Source organism: Dromiciops gliroides, chromosome 2 (genome assembly GCF_019393635.1).
Source record: "Dromiciops gliroides isolate mDroGli1 chromosome 2, mDroGli1.pri, whole genome shotgun sequence".
NCBI classification, from domain to species: Eukaryota; Metazoa; Chordata; class Mammalia; order Microbiotheria; family Microbiotheriidae; genus Dromiciops; species Dromiciops gliroides.
In genome coordinates this window covers 592414622-592437653 of record NC_057862.1, presented here as the reverse complement: position 1 = coordinate 592437653, position 23032 = coordinate 592414622, and the positions used below count along the sequence as shown (strand labels likewise).

General features: G+C 36.3%; 1 protein-coding gene across 5 annotated transcripts in view; it reads left to right on the top strand.

Annotated features, from left to right (window-relative positions):
• The window catches only part of CCDC85A (coiled-coil domain containing 85A), a 268156-nt gene that overhangs the window by 228305 nt on the left and 16819 nt on the right, over window positions 1–23032 (top strand). The window contains exon 4 of one of the 5 annotated variants that reach the window (XM_043985829.1): window positions 20425–20559. The exons of the other annotated variants lie outside the window; for them this stretch is intronic. Coding sequence (XP_043841764.1) covers window positions 20425–20559 — 135 coding nt within the window. The remainder of the gene's footprint in view (window positions 1–20424; window positions 20560–23032) is intronic. 5 annotated transcript variants of the gene reach the window in all.

Here is a 23032-nt window from a genome sequence, read left to right as displayed (position 1 = left end):
TTTAAAGATAACCTACATCTACTTTGTGTGTATTTATGGAGTTACTTATTGTCACCTTCATTAGAATGTAAGGATCTTAAGGGCGGGAACTATTTTGCTTTTTCCTAGTATCCTCAACACTTAGCTCAGGGTATGGCACATATTGAGCCTTGATAAATGTTGATTTATTGATATTAAGTACTATCCCAATAGGAGGTTTTATGACTAGCATGCTATATATTTCTAGGATAGACATCTTTGGTATTTCTCTTGATAAGAATAATGATTAGATAAATATTATTCTCATTATGTCAACCCTTTAACTGCAGTAACAGTATTAGGAAGGAGAAATAAAGTAAAAATAAATGATAAAAATGATAAAAGAAAGGCAAATATCACTCTGTTGCAATATGACAAGTAATTACAGGATTGAAGCTTCTAAAAATTGACAAGTAACCAAGACCCATCCTAATGTCCTGTAAAACTGTCAGATAAAAGTGAAGTTGTTTTAATAAACATATATATGTTTGTGTACATGTCAGTATCTATGTCCATCTCCATGTCGATATCTGTATGTTTCCATATCTGTATCCTTATTTATATCTATATCTATCTATATCTAATGTAGGGGCAAAATTTAATATGTGAAGAGTTAATTGGGTGACTTGCCATAATATTAGGGTTCAGAAAATAATGAGGGATCTCTAGGTCTGAAACTTCCTCCCCTCCAAACTACCTTTTTAGTTATTTCTCCCAGGCCAATAAGAAAGGAGTTTAACAGCCTCTTTTCCACAAATGAATCAGGTTTTATTAATGGGAATAAAATACACAGCAAAGGTGAAATTAATAAAGTCAAGGACAAGGGAATAGGTAAAGAGGAAAATGGATAATCTCCCTGGCTCTAACAAAAACCTATACAATCCCCAAACTCTCTTCCAGCTCAGCTAATTCAAAGGGATGGATTTAACTCACCACCAAGGGTCCGTAGTTTCTATGGGAGTCAGCAGCCAGTCTCTAGTAAGCTGCAAAGTCAAAGGGAAATTCTGAGAGTGTCTCTCCCTTACTTCTTGTTGGGGTCCTCTTTTCTACCTTTTCTCCCTCCCCCAAAGGGGAGGTCCTTCAAGTAGTGTGGCTGAGATTGGTTCCTTGTTGATGATACAGTCCACAGCCTCTGAGGACACTCCTTCTCAGGGTTGTCTAAATTTAAACTAAGGTCTGACAGGGCAGGCCAGGTGTGGCTCAAGATCTAATCACCTTAAGTGGGTACTTAGTGGTTACTCATTCACACCCAATTCAAACACTACTAAGTCAATCAAGTCAGACCCATGAGCTTCTACCAAATTCCATTTATTTTACCACACTAATCTTGATCTCTATCTAATCTAATCTCTATCTAATCTATCTCTTTATCTCTATCTCATCTCTCTATCTCTACCTCTATCTATATCTCTATATCTACATATCAGTTGCCCTCCAGATACAAGGCAGATATGCCTTGATAGGTTAATAGGGGAAATTTACATATGTATATATATATATATATATATATATTATGAACTAGGAATTTCAGTGACTCTAATAGTAGAACTCTCACAAAAGGAAAATATAAAATATATCATAAATGCTATAAATTTTTATCACAAATATATCATGTAGGGATGATTGGTCTTTATAATTTTTAGTAGTTAATATTTATTGAGTTCCAAAAGCTGAACAGAAACTGCAAAAGTCTTTACAAGTAAAGGCTTTAGACAAAGAGGAATGCAGAAACCTTGAAATTGATCTTTCCTCTTTGATTTCAGGCATGTTCTTCCTTACTCTTCACCATTCCCCTGGTCTGAGTTGAGGTTAGATAAGTGTTAGTATTAACTATCATCATTTTTCTTTCAAGGACACATTTCTTGTCACAGTTGCTACAAATAACATGGAGATAAGTGCCTGTGGTAAGATACTCTTCTTTTAAAAGGCAATCATTGGCCTATTTAAGACACAATCTGCCTTTCAATTCAATGCAGTAAACAGTGTCAGGGCTATTTTTAAGGTCCTTCTCTAGACTCTAGGCATAAAAAGAGGACATGACACTCACAGGGCTTGCAGTTCCATAGGAGTTGAGGAGGAGGATATAACATCTACATAAGAATTAGAAATATCCCAAAGTGAAATGGTCTGCCATCCTCCTCCTCCTTTTCCTCCTCCTCCTCTTTCTCCTCCTCTTCCTCATCATCATAGTTAGCATTTAAATAGCACTTTAAGATTTGCAAAGCATTGTACAGAAGTTATCTCATTTAATCCTCATAATACCTGTGCAAGGTTGGTGCTACTGTTATCACTGTTTTATAAATGACAAAACTGAAGCCAGGAGACTTTTAAGAGACTTGCCCAGGGTCCCTCAGATAGTAAGTGTCTGAAACAAGATTTAAACTCAGGTTTTCCTGACTCCAAGTCCAGTACTTTTGTCCACTGTGTCAACTAGCTGCCATTCTGAATACAAATAAATCAACAAAAATGTTCATAGGAAATAAATACAAGTAATTGATGGCAGACGACACTAATAACTTGGGGGATCAGGAAGGGCTTAAGTTGAGAAGTGTTAGCACCAGAACTGAAATTTGAATGGAGCTAAGATTCCAGGAGGCATAAATGAGGAAAGAATATATTCTTGGTGTGGGGGACAGTCTCTGCAATGGCACAGAGGTTGGAAATTGAATATCATGCAGGTAGAATGGCAAGTTTGCCCAAAGTCCGACTCAATTGTACAGTGTGAGATGGGGAGTAATATGATCTCTGTTTGGAAATATAGGTTGTAGTTGGGCTATTTTAAACTTTAAATGACAAAAAGAGGAGTCTGCATTTTATCTTAGGGGCAATAGTGAGCCACTGAGAATTCTGAAACAAAAAAAATGCCATGGTCAGTTTTGTGTTTTAGGCATATTAATTTGACAACTATGTGGAGCAAAGAGGGAGCCCAACTAGGAGATTCTGATGAGGTGAAGAGGGCTTAAGTGAAGTTATGGTCTTGTGAGTGGAGAGTCTGGGACAGATATAAGAGATATAGAGGTAAAGTCTTCAATATTTATCAATTGATTAAATAGAAGTGAGGGAGACTATAGATTCCAGGATGACCTTGAGGCTATGAACCTGAATGATTGGAAGGATATTTTTATGGAATGTGAAGAAGATGAAGGACTCTAAGGCACTTGGAAAGGTAGCCCTTGAAATAGCTAATCGTGGAGTTAGGACTGAGAAGGAATCTAATGTAATCCAGAGGGTGCTAGTGGTCTGAGGAGCACTGGGTTCTCTACTTTGTCATTTAAACTTCATGAAATTTATTCTATCAGCAATGAGAAATAGAATTTGGTGCCATTGCCTTCCAGACTAAAAGATGATTATTAATTTATTTACTAAAACAAAGGTAAAACTAAACAGTAGTTGTTTCATTTATTAGGTCAAAGACTTTTCAAAACCTTTGTTTCCTGTTTTCCCTCTCCTATAAAACTAAAAAATATTCATCCACAGCATATTGTATGTGGTACTGGGAATTCCTGTTGGCATATAGGTTGGATGACATGGGTTCTGAGGCACTTTCCAACTTGTAGAGTCTATGATCTGAAACCACCAAACAATACATAGCAGCAAGCAAGTGTGGTACAAAAGGTAGAATGAGAAGGGATGGAGTGTTCTGTATAGAAAGGTCATTTTCTTTGGAGGATGATCAGGGAAGAATTCATGAATGAGCTGTCAGCTGAACTTTGTTTTGATAGAAGAGAAAGATTTAAAGGTATAGGGGAAGAGTACATTCCAGTCCTGATGGAATGTTCACCTATGTGAGTGAATGGAGATAGGAGAGGGCAAGATAAGATCACAGAATAGCCAGTAGGGCAGTGTCATTGGAATATAGGAAACATAAAAGAGAGTAGTAGAAAGGTAAGGCTGGGAACATAGGATGGAGTCGGATTATAGAGAGAGATAAATGCCACTTAAGGGTTTGCATTTCATCCTATAGGCAGCAGAGAAAGCCACTGAAGGTTCTTGAGTGGAGGAATACTACGTCCAGACCAGTAGTATATTAGGAACATTATTTTGGCAGCTGTATAAAGTGTGAGGGCCAAAATTTGATATATGGAGCGTTATTTGGATAACTCGCCTTAATATTGGGGTCCCGCAAATAATGAGGGAACTTTTAGGTTCACCCTCCCCTCTGAACTGCCCTTTTTAGATATTTCTCCCAGGCCAATAAGAAAGGAGCCTTTAAGCTTTAATTCACAGAAGGATCATATTTTATTATTTGGAATTAATTAAACAACAAAGGTGAAACTAATAAAAATCAAAGACGAGGAAATAGGAAAAAAGAAATACAGATAAATACTCAACTCTAAACTTAACCTATGCAATCCCCAGACCATTTCCAATTAAGCTAGTTCAAAGGAATTTAGCATTTTCCGTAATTAACCCACCAAAACCTGGACAGTCTGCAGTTGTTCCCGCAACCGGGACAGCATACGCCAGAGACAAAGAAAACTGGCGCCACCACAAGGGGAGAAGTCCGAGAGACCAAGCGTTCCGGAAGAAGCCTCCACCTCCCTTCTGGGAGCATTCAATCTTTCCTCCCCCAAAAGGGGAAGTCCTTCAAAAACTGCCTATGGAGAGTTCTCCTTCTGACCTCAGTAGCATACTTAATTTCGGGGTGGGCCAGGGGTGGCCTCTCCCAAATGAATCAGCTAAAAACTACAATAATAATTTTATCCCAAAATAATTTTTACCACAGAAGGATGGATTGGAGAAGGAAGAAACGTGTCAGGGAGACTAGTAAGGAGGTTATCATCAGAGTTCAGATGAAAGCTAACAGAAGTCTATGTTATAATGTTAGTCATACAAGTAAAGAGAAAGGTAGAGATAGACCATGTAGAGATAGGATCAACAGGACTTGATGTCATTGGATTTATCAGTGGATAGATCACTTGTGAATGCAGTTTTAGTAATGCTGGGGAGAGATTGGCCCCTGCTAAATGAAGCTATTGCTTTATCTTGCCAGTCTCTATCTACATCACTGCCTTACTTTATTTTTGGTTAAAGATTGTAGCTCATGGAACAATTGCTGTCATTGGTTCCTCTTAGTTATAGAAATAGAGAAATTTTACTTTACTTCTGACACCTAGGAAGATGGTAACTGAATGTTGGGTAATCTCTAACTGGGAACTCATTTAAATGACATGAATTTACACAATCAAGACCATTGTAACTAGTACTAGATCACACCCAATGGGGTAAGAATAACATTGGAAATATTTCCTTTATTAAGTATTTAGGAAATTTTTGTCATTATTGTTCCTTATAGTTAAGAGTGGCAACCTGGAGAGAGCATTGATTTGTATCTTATTGGATCATAGATTTAAAGCTCGAAAGGACCTTACAGGCTATTGAGTCTAACATCCCCATTTTACAGATAAAAGAAACTGAGGCTCAGAGAAGTCTATAAGTTTATAAACCTTTCAAGGCTTACACACTATTGAATTTCTAAGGCAGGATTTGAATTCAAGTCATTCTGACTCCAAGCTCCTAACTTTTAGAGGTCCTGCCTGGGTTTAAATACTGGTCCTGCCACTTACTACTTTTATGACCTTGGGCAATGCCCTTTATTTGGGGGGAGTCTTAGTTTCCTCAACTGTAAAATTAAGAAGTTAGACTAAATGGTCTCTAGGATCCCTTTTAGTACCAAATCCATTATTCACAAACCTATAGCATCCTATGGGATGAAATAGTGGTTTGCTAATTGCTGCAGCTTTCATTGGTCTTAAAAGCATTGCAGTATGCTCAAATCGGATATCAGATTGTTTCTTGATTTTTCTATTTGCTGTCTTCTGAGTCTTTGATTTGTATTTAAGACACATGGTTCATGCACCTTATTTTGTCAAGTGGCAACTAGCCTGCCCTTATTTGATACTCTCCTTGCTGTCACTTTTCATTGCCTCATTTCACTGTAGATTAGTCCTTGAATCCCCAAGAGAGACACTGTAGGTTGTGAGGAAAAAAGCTAGTTCTTGTTTATTTTCAGATGAACTCTCTTATGAACATCACCAAGATGTGATGAGACTGCACAAAGAAATAGCTTCTCTCTCTCTCTCTCTCTCTCTCTCTCTCTCTCTCTCTCTCTCTCTCTCTCTCTCTCTCTCTCTCTCTCTCTCAAATTAGGCACTGCATGGGCCAGGCAAGAAAAGCTGTCATCAAAATCTATGTGCACACTGATAGGCAAAGTAAATTGAAGAGGGATTGTAGACACTGACGACTCAAATAGTGACATTCTGGTAATGCTGGCAAGCTTTATGTGATGAGTAAGCAAAAGAGGAGGGGCCCATAGAAATAGCTTTGACTGCACAGGAAGTATATCCAAGAATTCACAGTCTAAAAAGATATAAACAAGAGTTGAAAGCCAGGGAAGGTGGGAAGAAAAGAGTCAAAGTTATATAATAGCATTAGGAAAGTGACAGTGTGGTGGGAGCCAAAACTTGAATGAAATGATAACCAATAGGGTTTTGTTGTTCTTGTTGTTATTTTTGAGGCTGATGTTGGGAGCAAGGGGAAGATCAAGAAAAAAGACAGAAATCCTATTGAGGGACAGGGAAAGAATGATAATTGATGGTAAATGATTAAACTACCTAGCTCCCATTGCTTCTCCTTCTACCAAGAGAAATGACTTTCAGATTAGGAGGAGTAAAACAAAATAACAAGAAGTAGAAGATCAATATTCAATTGTCTAATGAGTAGTGCCATTTTTCCCCTGGAAAAGGGATGCTATTTGGTCATCCTTACTATCTCTCTAACTCTATAGAACAAAATTCTCTCTCTTCGCTGATGTCTTGCCCTATAGAATGTATGCTCCTTAAGGGCAGGGATTTTTGATTATATGTTTTTGTCTCCAATACTTAGTACACATATTAAGTATTTAACAAATATATCTTTCCTTCCTTCCTTCCTTCCTTCCTTCCTTCCTTCCTTCCTTCCTTCCTTCCTTCCTTCCTTCCTTCCTTCCTTCCTTCCTTCCTGATTAGATAGTTAATAGAACACATAAATGAATTCACTTGGTTCAAATCATCTTGTCTGAATGAGCTACATACAAAGGCAGCCCAAAATATGTAAATGTGATAGCTAAGGCAATCAATCAAGCAATGATCATTAATTAAGCATCTGCTATGTGCCAGGTGCTGACATGCAAAAGTGAAAAAGTCCCTATTTACGAAGCCTAGTTCTACCCTGGTGATAAAACCTGGTCACAGATAACTAAATACTAGGCATATATGAAATATGTAGTCATTTAGAGGATAAGACTAGCAACTATAGGGAAATCTAATGGCCCTTGTTAAAGTTGTGGCACTCAAGCCAATCCTTAAAGGGAAGTAGGGATTCCAAGGGGCGGAGCTGAGACTTAAGGGCATCCCAACAAAGGCAGGAGATGTAATCTCATGTATAGGAACCAACGAATAGGCCATTTTGACTACAGCACAGAGTTCATGTGTGAGTGTAATATGTGATCAGTCAGGAAGGACATATATCCAAATTGTGAAGGGTTTAAAATTGCCAAACAGAAGTTTGTACTTTATCCTGAAAGCAATGAAGAACTGCATAAAATCTGGGCTTTAAGATTATTGATTTGAGGGGACAGCTAAGTAGCACAGTGTATAAAGCACTGGCCCTCGATTCAGGAGGACCTAAGTTCAAATCCGGACTCAGACACTTGATACTTAGTAGCTGTGTGACCTTGGCAAGTTACTTAACACTTCATTGCCCTGCAAAAAAAAGATTATTGATTTGATATTATGGATTTTGGATTGTGAAAGGGAAAGATTGTAAACAAGGATACCGTTTGACAGGTTAATATAAAAGTGCACCATCACTAGTCAAGAGGTTGCTGATGAGGGATGTTAATAGTCTCGATAAAAGCAAACAGTCAGAATTTTTTAAAGTGAAAAAGATGATTTAGGTTGATGTTGGACAAAATTTTAGAATAGATTATTAAAATAGTTTGTGAACACTTAGGGAAGAGGTGATGACTATGAGTGAGTAAGTTGCATTAAGAGCAAGTTGTGCCAGATTGTTAAATTAATTTCCTTTTTTGAAATAGCTAATAATCTAGTATATCAGGGGAATGTTATGGGCATAGTTTGTGTTGATTTTAGTGAGGCATTTGACAGTCTCTCATGATGGACGTTTGGAAAAGGTGAAATGGCATAGATCAGGCAACAGTATCATTAGGTGATTCAAAACTATCACTTTTCAAATACAACCACATAGAAAAAGAATGTTGATTAGAGGAAGAATGTCAGATTGGAGTCTGGTCTTAAGTGAAGTTCCCTAGGGCTCTTTGGTATTTAGTATTTTTATTAATTATTGTATAAAGGCACAAATAACATATTAAATTTATAGTAATGTGAATCTGGGAGGAGTGAAAACCCTACTGTGCCTTACCCTAGATTATTTTGTTTAGTAATGGGCACCATATTTTGGAGGGGACATTGATAAACCGGAAAATATACAAATGAGGCAGCCAATATAATGAAGGGCCTTGAGTTTTTATAATATGTGGATGAATCGAGGCAACTGAGGCCATCAACAAGCATTTATTAAACACATATTAGTCCCTGGATAAAAAAAAAAAGAGAATCATGAAGGAGGATATGATACCTGTTTTCAAGTATTTGAAAGTTTGAGATGCCAATGACGGGATCATCCAGTTAGGAATGTCCATGTAGGCAGACATCTGGAAATGTTGGTCTGGAAATTGGTAGAGGGATCATTACTGAGACAGAAATTTTGTAGTCACATGCATAGAAGTGATAATTGAAGCAGTAGGAGTATTAGAACAGGGTCTATGCAAGAGCAAAATTCTTGCATTGTGGAAAAGGTAAGAACTTCATCTGTCAGGCATACAATTGCTGAAGTACCCAGTGGGGAGGAAAATTGTATTTTCTCTGAAGCATGCCTTTGTGCTGAGTGCTCATTTCCCTTGGGGAGTGATTGACTGTATAACTTTTGTGTTTGGGCTATTCTTGCATGTCATGGAGAGAATGCCAGGGAGATAGCAAACAGCAAGCTTTACTTTAAACTCTTTGGTACAATGTGGCTGCCTTGAAAAGAACATGAACTCCTGAAATGCTGTATGCCCCTCCAAATTCACACTGCAAATTCCTTCCCAGGAGGGTTTATGAATAAAATAGGAAATGAAAGCATTTCTAAGATTGGCAAAAATGATAATAATAAAAAAAAATGCCTTTTTCCCTTTAGCGAAGCCATCTTTTTTTTTTTTTTAAAGGATGAGGACACAGTTTGGAGGGAAGTAAATTACATGTGAAGTGTGAATTCTGTCTCATCAGTATTCAATTTTCATTTGGCCTTTGTCAAGTGGGTTATTTATGTCCATAAGCCTAAATTTTGTAAGGATTTGTTTACAGAAGGGAAAATGCTTCTATTGCTATTTGGCTGTTTCATAATCCATCCTCTATCTGTGGGGTACTTTGAGAAAAAAACACAGAGGTGCTTCTACACTCCTCTAGTATATTTCCTAGAGATGTAGAACCAGCTTAAAAATAATGTATGACTGGGGCTACGTGATAACACAGGAGTCAGAGTAGGAGGAGGAGAACAGCAGGGTTTAGTGTGAGCCAAATGGGTTTTTAATGCTTTGGATGTTGACTGATAGAAACCTTATCATTATCAAACATTTTATATAAAAGAGCTTATTTATATTTTTATTAGTCGTTCTCCTTTACTTCCACCACATAAGAAAGCTGAACAGCTCACCATTTTGGAGCTAAAGACAAATAATTTTTGAGGACTGGGTAGCAAAGTATGGACACAGCTGTTCAATTTCTGATTTTTTTTTCACTATCTTGAGTTTGCAAAATACTATCTATAGATAATAATAACTGGCATTTAAATAATACCTTAAGATTTCCAAAGCACTTTTCAAATATTATCTCATTTTTATCTTTACAACAACCCTGGGAAGTGGGTACAGTTGCTATTATCTTTATTTTATAATTGAGGAAACTAAGGCAGACAGGTTAAGTCATATAGCTAGTTACTATCTGGGGCCAAATTTGACCTCCTGACTCCAAGTCCAGTGCTCTGTCCACTGTAGCACCCAATAGAGATGACTCTAGCAAGTCCCAGTGGATTCTTTAGTTAGCTCATTATGTTTCATACTTCTTTGTTGGCTTGGAGAAAAGACTCTGGTGTTTTTTTTAACTTTTTTAAAATTTAGAATGTCTGATATTTAAGCAGCTCAGATGTTATCACAACAGTGCCTAGTATGTAGTGGGTGCTTAATAAATACTAGGTTGATTGATTAATCACAATCAAATTTCATGTTTATTCAGGACTGATTTCTAAGTATGTGTTTTTTTTCCAGTTGCTTTTGCTTCAGAGAGGCAATGTGGTATAAAATATTGAACTTAGAGTTGGGAAATTTGAGACCAAATTTTCCTTCAGGTAATTACTACCTGTGTGACCCAGGACAAGTCACAACTCTTAAAACCTCAGTTTTTTCAATGGTAACATGAGGATAATATTTTCTCTCTCTCTCTCTCTCTGTCTCTCTGTGTTGTGAAGAAATCAGTCTATACACTTTAAATGATAAACAAATGTCATTTTTTATGATTGTATTCCCCTTGCTTCCAGAGGTTGAACATTTTAATCTTTGAAATGGACTTTTTGGCCAGTCACGTGACAGGGGAAATAAAAGAAGTTATTTCCCCACCAGACTAGTTCATTGCTATTGCATTTGGTATATGGTTGATAGAGGAATAGGGTAAAATTATTGGTTTTTGCCATTATCAGAGCTACCTATCACCCTCTGCAATTGATGTTCTAAAGTATCTGGTTAGCCTAGAGGATTTCTGACATCTCTTCCAACTTTAAGATTCTATCATGGTTTTGTTTAGGCAAATGTGATTTACTTCTAAAGGAGAAGTATGCTTTTTGAACTTGCTTTGCAGGCAAATTATCTTTTGAAATCTCTCTGGTAGTTTCCAGGAGTGATTAAATTCTCATTGAATAATCACTTTACCTGAGCACCTGTATACTTTGAATTCAAAATAGGATATTTTTTTTTCTAACTTAAGGACTCCCTTGAGGGTCTTGTACAGTAGAAGTCATGTACATGACTTGTCAGACCCTTTTTTATCTATTTGTCTTTTAAGCTACTTACAAAAATAGCAGCTAGCATTTGTACAATGCTGTAAGGTTTTGCAACACATTTTCCCTATATTATCTTATTTGGTTCTCAAAATAACTCCACGAAGTGAGTGCTATTATTACTTCCTTTTACAAATGAGAAAACTGAGGCTGGGATAGGTTAAGTGACTTGCTTAGGGCCACACAACCAGTAAGTTATTTAGGCAGCATTCAGGTTTTCTTGACTCCAATTCCAGTGCTGTATCCACTATGCCACCTAGATGCCTGAATTTGATGGTATGGGGCCTCCTTTTTCAAGTCTTTATTCTGTTTAGACCAAAGATTCTTAAACTGAGGGGATATGGGGTCACATAATTGAATGTGGGGATTGTGAGAAATTTGACAACAGTAAAAGGTTACATATTCCTATTTTATATACCTATATTTCTGGGGTCACATAAAAATTTCTCTGGCAAAAAGATATTGCAAGTGGAAAACCTTTACGAAGTCCTAGTTTGGAAGACTAACTTTGGCTATAAAGATGGTTATTGTTTAACTGACCTTCGTTATTGTTATCACTGTTAACAGTCCAAGCTCCCTGGAATGAGTTTCCTATTTATCTACCATTTCCTTTATGTGTCTTGTGCTCTAAGGATGTCCCATAGGGGTGGGGTTTATGTTAATGGAAGAAGAGAAATTTCTGTCAGATTGATTTTATAGACTTGCAGTTTCTCATTTAGTAGTGCTTTTGTATGAGATGGAACCCAGTGGGGAAGCTGAGCCTTTGCCAAATCATATGAGCCAATAAAAGTTGTTACCCAACTGTTTTGTATCTCCATCAGGGACCAAACTAGACAGGAATTACTCAAACTGTGTGAAAAATTTCCTGTAGGATGGAATATGGTTGATTTAGAAGCCAGTTGTGACCTTAGTTTATGGAAATACTTTGTCTGGAAGTTATCATCTGAGATAATCTAGGGATCAAATGACATGAAATGCCTTTCTATGGTAGCAAGGTGGTGAGAGTCTAGTGCTGCACCCATTGCAGATTTAAACATATTTGTTGAATGAATGAAATGGAAAATAAGTCTTTGGCCAGTGGTTCTGAAATGATTTAAACTTTTTTACACTTGTGAAGAAGATAGGGAGGAGAAGATGGGTGTTAAGGGCTAAAATTCTAGCTAGTCTGTCTAAAATATCCAATGAATGGTTGCCAATAAATTATAAGCTTTAGCAAGAGTTAGGCTTTTAAGCAATTATTAAGGAGAATAAGAATTTGGTAAAGAGAGAGAGAAAGGCCTAGATTCCTATCTATTAAAGAGAGAGCACATTTCTAGCTCCCTTCTCCGCCAGAGTCCCCAGGAAAGAGCGTCAGAGCGAGCGCCAGTCTCTTCCTTCCTCCTCCCACTAGCCCGCGTCACTTCCTGACACCAAAGAAAAGACTCCTGGTCTTGCCCTCAAAGACCTTCGCTTCATGGGCGGAACTCTTCTATAGTAAGTCTCCAGCAGGTGGCGTTATTCCAATCGTTACATGGGAGAACAGCAGTTGTGGATTGTCATCTTTGGAAAATTTCCAGGGTCCTGACCTTTTGTCCAGCCTGTTTGGGAAAGACCACCCACTTTTCTCCCTTCTAGCTTCAGGGTGTTATGAAAGATAGTATGTGAGAGGCCACATAGTGATTCTTCTTTTATCAGCATATGGGATATTTAAATGCCTCTAAGTGCTAGCTAAATCCCTGTGCTGTTAGGAGCTAAGGATGTCAATGACAAATATGTTCAAGGTAATTGTTTCCATTGTGTTCCTATACCTTTGCATCTGCCCACATCTTCTGTCAGTCTTGGGAGTCATTTGAGTTATGTGAGAGGTATGAAACAGAACAATTTTTGTGTTTGATCCCAACTTCCTAATAAACAAACTTGGATGGGCATCGGACTTTTTTTTTCCTTCTGTGTTATGCTGGTATCTGATTTCCTTGCTCTTAGTTTTCATTTAACACAGGCTCTTTACAGGCATAACACCTCAATTTTAAAATATTTCTCTCTTGGTAAACAACTTTGTAAATATTTAGTGTTTGTGTCAGGCATGTGGAAGAAATAATTCAGAAGTATCTTATTCTTTTTTTTCTAGAGGTCGGTGTCATTAAACATTTTTTTGCCAGTGTTTCCATTCGGATATCAAATTCCCTTGAAACAGGATAAACATAGGCACAGTGGATAAAGCACCAGCCCTGGATTCAGGAGGACTTGAGTTCAAATCTGGAAAGTCACTTAACCCTTATTGCCCGGCCCAAACCAAACCAAACCAAAACAAAAAAACCACCAAAAAACACGATAAACACAAAACACCTTATCCACATTTCCTTTTTTATGTGATTTCACAAGATATTTGTTATTTTTTCATTATTGATTTTTTCTTATTCTTGCTATAAAAGGAAAAACTATATTTCATATCTTAGCCTTTATAAATCATAAATGTCATTCAGTGGGCTTTTTCTGTGATTTGCTTCTTATTCTAATTTTTATAAAACTCTTACCTTTTGATATCATTCATCTTATTTATTGGCTTTATCCATCTTTTTCAAGTTTCAACTTGTGTAATAGATACTATATAGTTTCTCCCTCTTTCTATCTTCTTTTCTAGGCAATTAGAAGAAAAATATTTCTTTTCTTTTCTTGCAAGGCAATGAAGATTAAGTGACATGCCCAGGGTCACACAGCTAGTAAGTGTCAAGTGTCTGAGGCCAGATTTGAACTTAGGTCCTCCTGAATTCAGAGCCAGTGCTTTATCCACTGCACCACCTAGTTGCCCCCAAACTTCATTGTTCTTAGCAGCTTTAATATAATGTAATCACTAGAAGTCACTAAATATTTGATTTGTAAACCCACAGATTTAGCAATCTGTCTTCTGCATATATTCCTGTGCACAGGTTGCCTTCCATCCCTTAAATGCATTCCATCCTCATCTCTGCCTCTTAGAATCTTTTACTTCTTTCAAGAAAGAAAGGTAGGAAACAAGAATTTATTAGGTACCAGCTTAATAAATTTATTTACATACTTTTTCTTTATTCCTATTTATCTTAAGTACTTACTAGTCAGGTGGTAAATTCTTTCTGAATTATATCTCATTTGATTCTCATAACGACCCTGAGAAATAGGTGCTATTATTATCCCCATTTTACAGTTCAGGAAACTGAGGCAAACAGAAGTTGTGACTTGTGCAGTGTTACACAACTAAAATTTGAGGCCAGATTTGAACTTTGGCCCAGCTCTGTTCATAGCACTTCCCAGCTGCCTTCGAGGCTCAACTTGTATTGATCTACTACTGGTAGAATGTACATTTTTTGAAGGTAGGGGCTATTTTTCTTTCATGTTTGCATATTCTATACCTAACTATCTTGAATGTAGGGGCTGCTTTTAAATGCTGGTTGGCTTGGCTTGCCTTGTTAATAATTCATCAACACATCTCCAGTAAGGAAATCTGTTGCTGTTCAAAGTATCGCATTATTTGTTGGCAGACAGTATCTTACTGCTAAGTTTACATACCAGGGGTGGGTCTTAATATAGCAAGGATAGTCAAGTATTTCAAGAAGGCTTTCAGGGTAGACCTGGGAGGGAGTGTTTTTTAATGGCGATTAACCAATGAGGTGATTTAATCTGATTCAGAACCATGAAAAAGAAAAAAAAAAACCCTGGCACATAGTAGGTGCTATATAAATGCTATTCTTATTCTTATTATTCTCTTAGGGCTTCATAAATTCTAGACAAGTGTTATGTATAGATTTAGTATATGTAAAGTCCATTGAATCACTCAATTTTAGATGTTCATTTTTATTGAGGGAATTCAAAGGGTTGACCACAGTTTCTGAGTTTTCCTTGTCAAATACTTTAACTTTATATCAAAATCCATTATATAGATAATAGATACTACTCAGGAAATATAATTATTTGAATACTCCTTTATATAAAAAGGTTTGAAAAATCACCAAGATAAGATTCAAAGCAGCTATTATTTATTCTTCTTCTGCTGCTATCATTTTTCTTCCTGTGCAAAATCTCATCATGTTGAATTGTGATTTGAACTTAAATGTTTCAGTTTTTCAAATATATATATATTTCTCTTCTCTCAGTAATGAACAGTTAAATCTAGATTAATAGGTCATAATGTTTTTTTTGAAAGTCCAAATACAATGTATATTCTGGGTCTTGTGATAGGAATTAAGTGTCTAGAACAGTTTATTTTTTCATTAAAAACTTATTGAAATACATATTTGTAAAGCTAGGGAAAATGACAAATTCTTAACTAGAATTTGAACAAATCATTTATTTTAATGTGGCAAGCATGGATTTTCATATTATATATCAAGAATATAGTTTTTTTAAATCTTAGATTTTTAAAACACATATCCAGTAATATTTTGCTTATTTATTTATTTTTGGTGAGGCAGTTGGGGTTAAGTGACTTGCCCAGGGTCACACAGCTAGTAAGTGTTAAGTGTCTGAGGTCGGCTTTGAACTCAGGTCCTCCTGAAGTCAGGACAGGTGCTCTATCCACTGCGCCACCTAGCTGCCCCTCCAGTAATATTTTGAACAAGGTCTTTTTATAACCTACAAAAATAGTAAGATAAAAAAACTATGCTTTTCAGAAAAAAATGGCTAAATTTTCTTTATTAACAATCTAAAAGAAAATACTTATTCTTGGTCTCCAATAAAAAACAAAATTGCTAATTCTCTGTACTGGCTCATCCTGGCCATATAATGCATCATGAAATAGAATAGACTACACCTTACTTTTGACCAAGTTTCAGGACTTATAAAAAATTAAGCACCCTTAAGTAACAGGAAACTACTTCAGGAGATCAATGTTCTGGTTTCCAAAGTTGGCCTCATGTAATTGAAGATGGGCTTGGGTTTCTGAATTTTTGCTCCAAGTGCATTAGTGTTTTGATTTTGTTTCTAAGTGGTAAATCTGTATATTATTAGAACCTTTATGCTATTCTAGTCAATTAAAAATGGTCTTTTCTGCATAGCAATTAGGAAGCTATTTAATACTGTAGTTCTTTTAGGAAAATTTATGGATAGTTTGAGAGAAATGTTTATTTAAAAATAATTTGGCTACTAATAATGAATTCTTTGACCATGAAATTTTGAGAAATGAAGAAAAATATAAAATGGTTTCTAGTCTTGTGAGGCTCAATTCTACTTTGACAGTACTGGGGGATAGAGAGGATAAAGAATTCCTTCATTTTTAGAGTATTGGTATTTTAGAGTATTTAACTATTGGTACTGTACTTGTGAGGTCCTTGTTCAGTGACAAAGTAATGGGCATTCTATTAACATGGGATGCAAGATCTTATCTTAAAAATTGATAATTGTATTTTAATACAATTAACTTCCTTTATAATCTTATGCATTTTATGCATTTTGAAACATTAATTGAAGCACTGGCCCTGGATTCAGGAAGACCTTAGTTCAAATTTGGCTTCAGTTACTTGACACTTACTAGCTGTGTGACCCTGGGCAAGTCACTTAACCCTCATTGCTCTACAAAAAACAAAAAACCCCAACAAACAAAAAACCAATGCAAAACATTAATTGGAGAAGGGACTCATGGGCTTCAGCACACTTTCCAATAGGTCCCTATTCCTGACACACAAAAATGTTAGAATCCCTATACTGTTGCTGTTATTCAGTTGTTCGGTTATATTCAACTTTTTATGACCCCTTGGACAATAGCACACCAGGCCCTTCTGTCCTCCACCATCTCCTGAAGTCTGTCCAAATTCATGTTTGTTATTTCTATGTTTGTTGCTTCCATGTTACTATTTCTCCATCTCATTGTCTAATGCCCTTTTCCCCTTTTGCCTTCAACCTTTGCCAGCATGAGAGTGTTTCCCAATGAGTCCCATCTTCTCACAATGTGGCCAAATTATTTAGGAATCTCTATGCTAGAGAAACTGAATTGTTGGAACAATATACGGGAGGTTGTTGCTCAGTGATAACCTCATGGGAATGCTGCTACTAGACGAGCTGGATAATACCAGTTTTGACATTTGTCTTTATAAGTGAAACAAGAAGAGAAAAGAAAAAAATAAATGAATATAATAAACAGAAGAATGGTTCACAGGTTCTCCATGGAGAGGGAAGTCAAGATGCCTTTGTCAGAGGCTGGTTTAAAGGAGGAGACACTTGGGGATGATGTAGATGTGTCCTGAGGTATAGGGAAGAAGGAGCTCAGTGTAGATGCCTTCTCTTTTCTCTGTAAAAGAAATGAAGTCCTCCGCTGAGTGGGAGGGCATTTATATAGCACCTACTATGTGCCACAGGTGCATTATTCCCATTTTACAGTTGAGGAAACTGAAGCAGCAGATATTTAGTGACTTGCCCAGGGTCACACAGTTAGTAAGTGTCTAAGGCCAAATTTGAATCCAGGTCTTCCTGACTGCAAGCCTAGTGCTTTAACTACTGTGTTACCAGTGAGGCAGCAGCATTCTGGTTAGTGGATGGAATGGGCTCTGATCCTCTGACATTGATTGACTAGTAGTGTAAAATCAAGGGCTCCATTCTTGAGAGAGCTACTTCATGGCCACAGATCCTATCCTTAATCTTGGTGTGAAGTCTTACAATGAATGCCCTTAATTACAAGGAGAATCAGATGACAGTTAGCAAAAATCATTATTCCTTACCAGGATTCCTTACAACACACTCAAAGTTGACAGTGTAATTTTTTATGAAGGACAGTATATATGAAACCTATCATGGGGTCATAGATATAGAGTTGAAAGAGATTTTATACCATCTAGTTTGACCCCTTATTTTTTTTCTTAGATGAAAAAAAGATATCCAGAGAGAGTAAGGCTCTTTATCTAAGACTACACAGACAGAAGTAAATTCAGGAACTAAAATTCAAGTTCATGGCCTCTAACTTAAATCCAGTCCCCATTTGTCAGTACTACATGATTTCAGCAGTCTTTGAAATAGTAACAAAACTTTTCTTTTTAGCTCCATAAACAAAGTCAGCTTGTGCTAGTAAGAAAATAGTGCTAGACATTTTTTTCACGTAAAATTGCCATGTAAAAAATCTTTTAATGATAAACAAAATCTAATTCTTTTGAAACTCCATATATCCAACCTGCCTCCAACATGCATTTGTAGAAAAGTGATGGCAATAATTTGTAATGATTTTAATTTATAGGGTTATTAGTAGTTAGAATACAAGTTCTGAAACATTTAGCCCACTAATAAAATACTTAAAATGACCAGAGACAACAATGAATAAAGCATAAGCTAAACCACTTAATGCTGACAATCTACAGAGTTATGTTGCCACTCTTCCATAACAAATATTTAAGCACCTACTGGGTGCAAACTGTTGTCTTCTCACCTATCTTATTATATTGCAATAATTTCATAGGGGAATTGATTTAGAACTGAAAGATACTGCAGACATCATCCATCACATTCAACCTTTGCATTTTACAGATGAGGAAACTGAGTTAGAGAAGTTAAATTATTTGCTTAAGGTCATAGTAAGCAACAGAGCCAGGATTCGAACAGGCATTCTTTTCCTTCAAATTTCCACATTTCACTCGGTGAAGAAATGATTTCTTTTTTTATAAAACTTAATTTTTTAGTTGTTTTAATACTAAAGGAGAAATCATAAGACATAGAGACTGAAAACCTACCAAGTTATGATTTTCACAGCTTGAAATCTTCCATAGCTATTGTGAAAGACTTAGAAGTACCCATAAACTTTCTTTTCTTTTCTTTTTCTGATAATGTGAGGTGATATGTTTCAATGATAAAAATAACCATGTGTCATATGACGATTTGATGACTATTTAAAACAATGGCTGAAATGGCCACTCTGGCCAGAAATTTAAAGTAGATCAAATCAACTTTGCCATATTAACATGGCAAACGTAGTTGCAATGAAAATACACCATTCTGACTTTACGTATCAATATAATCTTCCTTTTTTACTCAATGGATAGTTGGTGCTAATTTTATATACTGTTTTTTTAAGGACTTACTTGTCACCACTGTTCAGTATGAACACCCCCTCAGAACACATACAGCATCCTTTGTATTACATTGTTGGTCTTTATTACTTTACTGATAGAGGCTATAAACTGGTGGGTGCTATTCATGTAAGAGAAAATACTTTTAAGGAAATCAAAGCAATGAGAGGCAGAATAACATTCTCAGCTTCTCAAAGTGTTTTCTTTCCTCTTCTTTTTTATTAAGGCAATAAAGGTTAAGTGACTTGCCCAGGGTCACACAGCTAATGTTTAAGGACAGATTTGAACTCAGGTCCTCTTAACTCCAGGGCTGTTACTCTATCCACTGAGCTAACTAGCTGCCCCTCAAAGTACTTTCGAAAAAAACTACTAAATTTCATATATAAGCTCATTGTCTAGCTGGTCTTAATTTTTCACAAGCTGTTTGTATGTTTTGTTGCCATAGTTCCCACAGATCAAGGATATGTGTGCCTCCTGTTCTCTTCTTTTTGGGACCTGGTGCCACCACCAGAGAGCAGGTTGAGGGAAATAGTGTGTACATCGGTCCATTTGGCTGTTTGTTATGGATATTGGGGTCCAGGTCACATTAGAAGAGAAACATGGAACTCTAGGCCCAGTTATATTTTGGGCTTTTCTTTGCATTTCAGTTAAATATATGATCACTCCATTACAAAGTCCATCCAGAAAAATGGAAATTTGACTGATGCATAGACATTTTGTATGTCTTCTCTTTGAAATAGGAATTTGAAAATGTAATGGCATGACCATCCATAATCATGCCACTAGAAAAATGAAGGAAATTAGAAAGGATATAAATTTTAATCACATTGATATGGACACTAAAAATATCACTGAAAACTTTATATAGTCATTATAAGAATCATTCTTCTATTTAAAGCCCAATTAAAACTTCTGAAATGAAGTACATTGGATTATTTTAAAGTATTTACTGTAATTCACTACCTATAACATGCACACCTGATAATATATTAATTTTGTAAATTGTCCTCAAATATTTTTTGTGTTTTTTTAACTTACACTTTTAAATCTTGAAATAATTTAGCAGTACCTTTCACTAAAAGCATACAACACATAGGAGATCAGTGCTTTTAATTTTTTCTGGCTAAAGGTGCATGTTATAGGTTTGCCTTTTTGTGGAAATGGTGGTACTCATGATTAATACACTTGTTTTATATGATCTGTTAAAATCTGGGACATAGTATTTTTCTGAGTGATTGTACCATATTGTTCCAAATATAAGGAAACCCAGAATAGAAGGCAATCTCCAACTAGAAACAACTCAAATATGGAAAAAAGCTGGGGGTCCAGAGCCCGGCAGGTCTGGCTGTGGTGGCAGGGGTGCGGAGGAATAGGAAGATGCCTGCCCACTTTCCCGGTGAGTGAAGAGGGTTTATTGGCTGCAGTTGCTTTTGCCTAATTAGATTGCTTCTGCTGCTGCTGCCATTGCTGGAGGCAGAATTATGCTGTGGATTGGAGAGAAACTCCATACAAATAGAATGGACGATATTGGATCTAATTCATGCATGGGGGAAGGGGAGGGGAGAGGAGACAGAGACATTTCTTTTCCTTGAGAGATGTTACTCTTTAGGGATTTTTTTTAGAATTTGAGGAAAGTTGATAGTTTCAGTTGCTCAAGAAAATCACCATTCTGAAATTTGCTCTAAAAGTAGTTAAAATGTATATGAATGTGGATTTCCGTAGGTTTGCAGACAGCTGTTAATGACTTCCATATTTTCCCCAGACCATTCTATATTAATAGGTCTACAGAGATAATAAATTCCTCAGGGGTTACATATATCATGAAGACATGCAGAACTAGAGTTATGAATAGGTTATTCAATTTTGATTGAGACCTTGGCTTGATTATATAGAAGAGTTACCTTTTCTTTTCTTCTTTTTGTGGGCCTGTAATTTTTCACATGAACTACACACATACATGTATGTGCATGTGTGTATATGTGTCTCTCTCTATATATTTATTTACATATATACACACATGCATATACATATATATGTTCGATCTTGTTACAACACTTTTTTTTTCTGATAAAAGTATTTTTTTCCAGTTACATGTAAAAATAGTTCTCAACATTTGTTTATACAAGCTTTCCAATTTCAGATTCCCCCCCACTCCTTCCCCCCTGCTCCTGGACAGCAGGTAATCTGATATAGGTTATATATATACATAATAACATAAAACATATTTCTGCATTAGTCATATTATAAGAGAAGAATCAGAGCAATGAGGAAAAACCTCAAAATAGAAAAACAGCAGCACCAAAAGCAAAAGAAATAGTATGGTTCAATCAGCATTTCTACTCCACAGTTCTTTTTTTTTTTTTCTGGATTTGGAAATCCCTTTCCATCATGGGTCCCCTGGAATTCTCCTGTACCATTGAATTGGTGAGAAGAATCTAGTCCATCACAGTAGATCAATACACAATGTTGATGATACTATGTACAATGTTCTTCTGGTTCTGCTCATCTCACTCATCATCAGTTCATGTAAGTCCTTCCAGGTTTCTCTGAACTCCTCTTGCTCATTGTTTCTTACAGCACAATAGAATTCCATTACATTCATATACCACATTTTGTTCAGCCATTCCCCAATTGATGGGCAACCCCTCAATTTCCAATTCCTTGCCACCACAAAAAGAGCAGCTATAAATAAAGGACATGTGGGTCCTTTTCCCTTTTTTATGATCTCTTTGGGGAAAAGACCCCAAAGTGGTATTGCTGGGTCAAAGGGTATGCACAGCTTTATAGCCCTTTGGGCATAATTCCAGATTGCGCTCCAGAATGGTTGGATCAGTTCACAGCTCCACCAACAATGCATTAGTGTTCCAATTTTCCCACAGCTTCTCTAACATTCATTATTTTCCTTTTTTGTCAGATTAGCCAATCTGATAGGTGTCAGGTGGTATCTCTGAGTTGTTTTAATTTGCATCTCTCTAATAAATAGTGATTTAGAGCATTTTTTTTTCATATGAGAATAGATAGCTTTGATTTCTTCATCAGAAAACTGCCTGTTCATATCCTTTGACCATTTCTCAATTCGGGAATGACTTGGATTCATACAAATTTGATTTAGTTCCCTATATATTTTAGAAATGAGACCTTTATCAGAAATACTGGCCATAAAAATTGTTTCCCAGCTTCTGCATCCCTTCTAATTTTGGATGCATTGCTTCTGTCTGTACAAAAACTTTTTAATTTAATGTAATCAAAATCATCCATTTTGCATTTCATAATATTCTCTATCTCTTGTTTGGTCATAAACTGTTCTCCTTTCCAAAGATCTGAAAGGTAGATTATTCCTTCCTCTCCTAATTTACCTATGGTATCACCTCTTATGTCTAAATCATGTATCCATTTTGACCTTATTTTAGTATAAGGTGTAAGATGTTGGTCTATGCCTAATTTCTGCCATACTATCTTCCAGTTTTCCCAGCAGTTTTTGTGAAATACTGAATTCCTATCCCGTTACAACAAATTTTAAGGGACTATCAGATTCATTTTTTAGTAGTGATATTTTACTCTATTAAATTATATCATTGATCAAAGCTCAGAAATGAATAATAAAAAGATTTTCTTATAGCAGAATTGGACTTAGACATTTCTACAAATGTCAGTCTGCATTTACCAAGCATGTAGACTGATATCTTTTAATAGCAAATTAGTAAGAGTTAAAATAATATGCCATTGACATAGCCAATAACTAGAGAATTACTTATTTTGGTAGGCATCTATGTGGCTCAGTGGATAGAGGTCTGGGTCAAGAATCAGGAAGGCCTGAGTTCAAATCTGGCCTTAGACACTTACTAGCTGTATGATGCTGGTCAAGACAT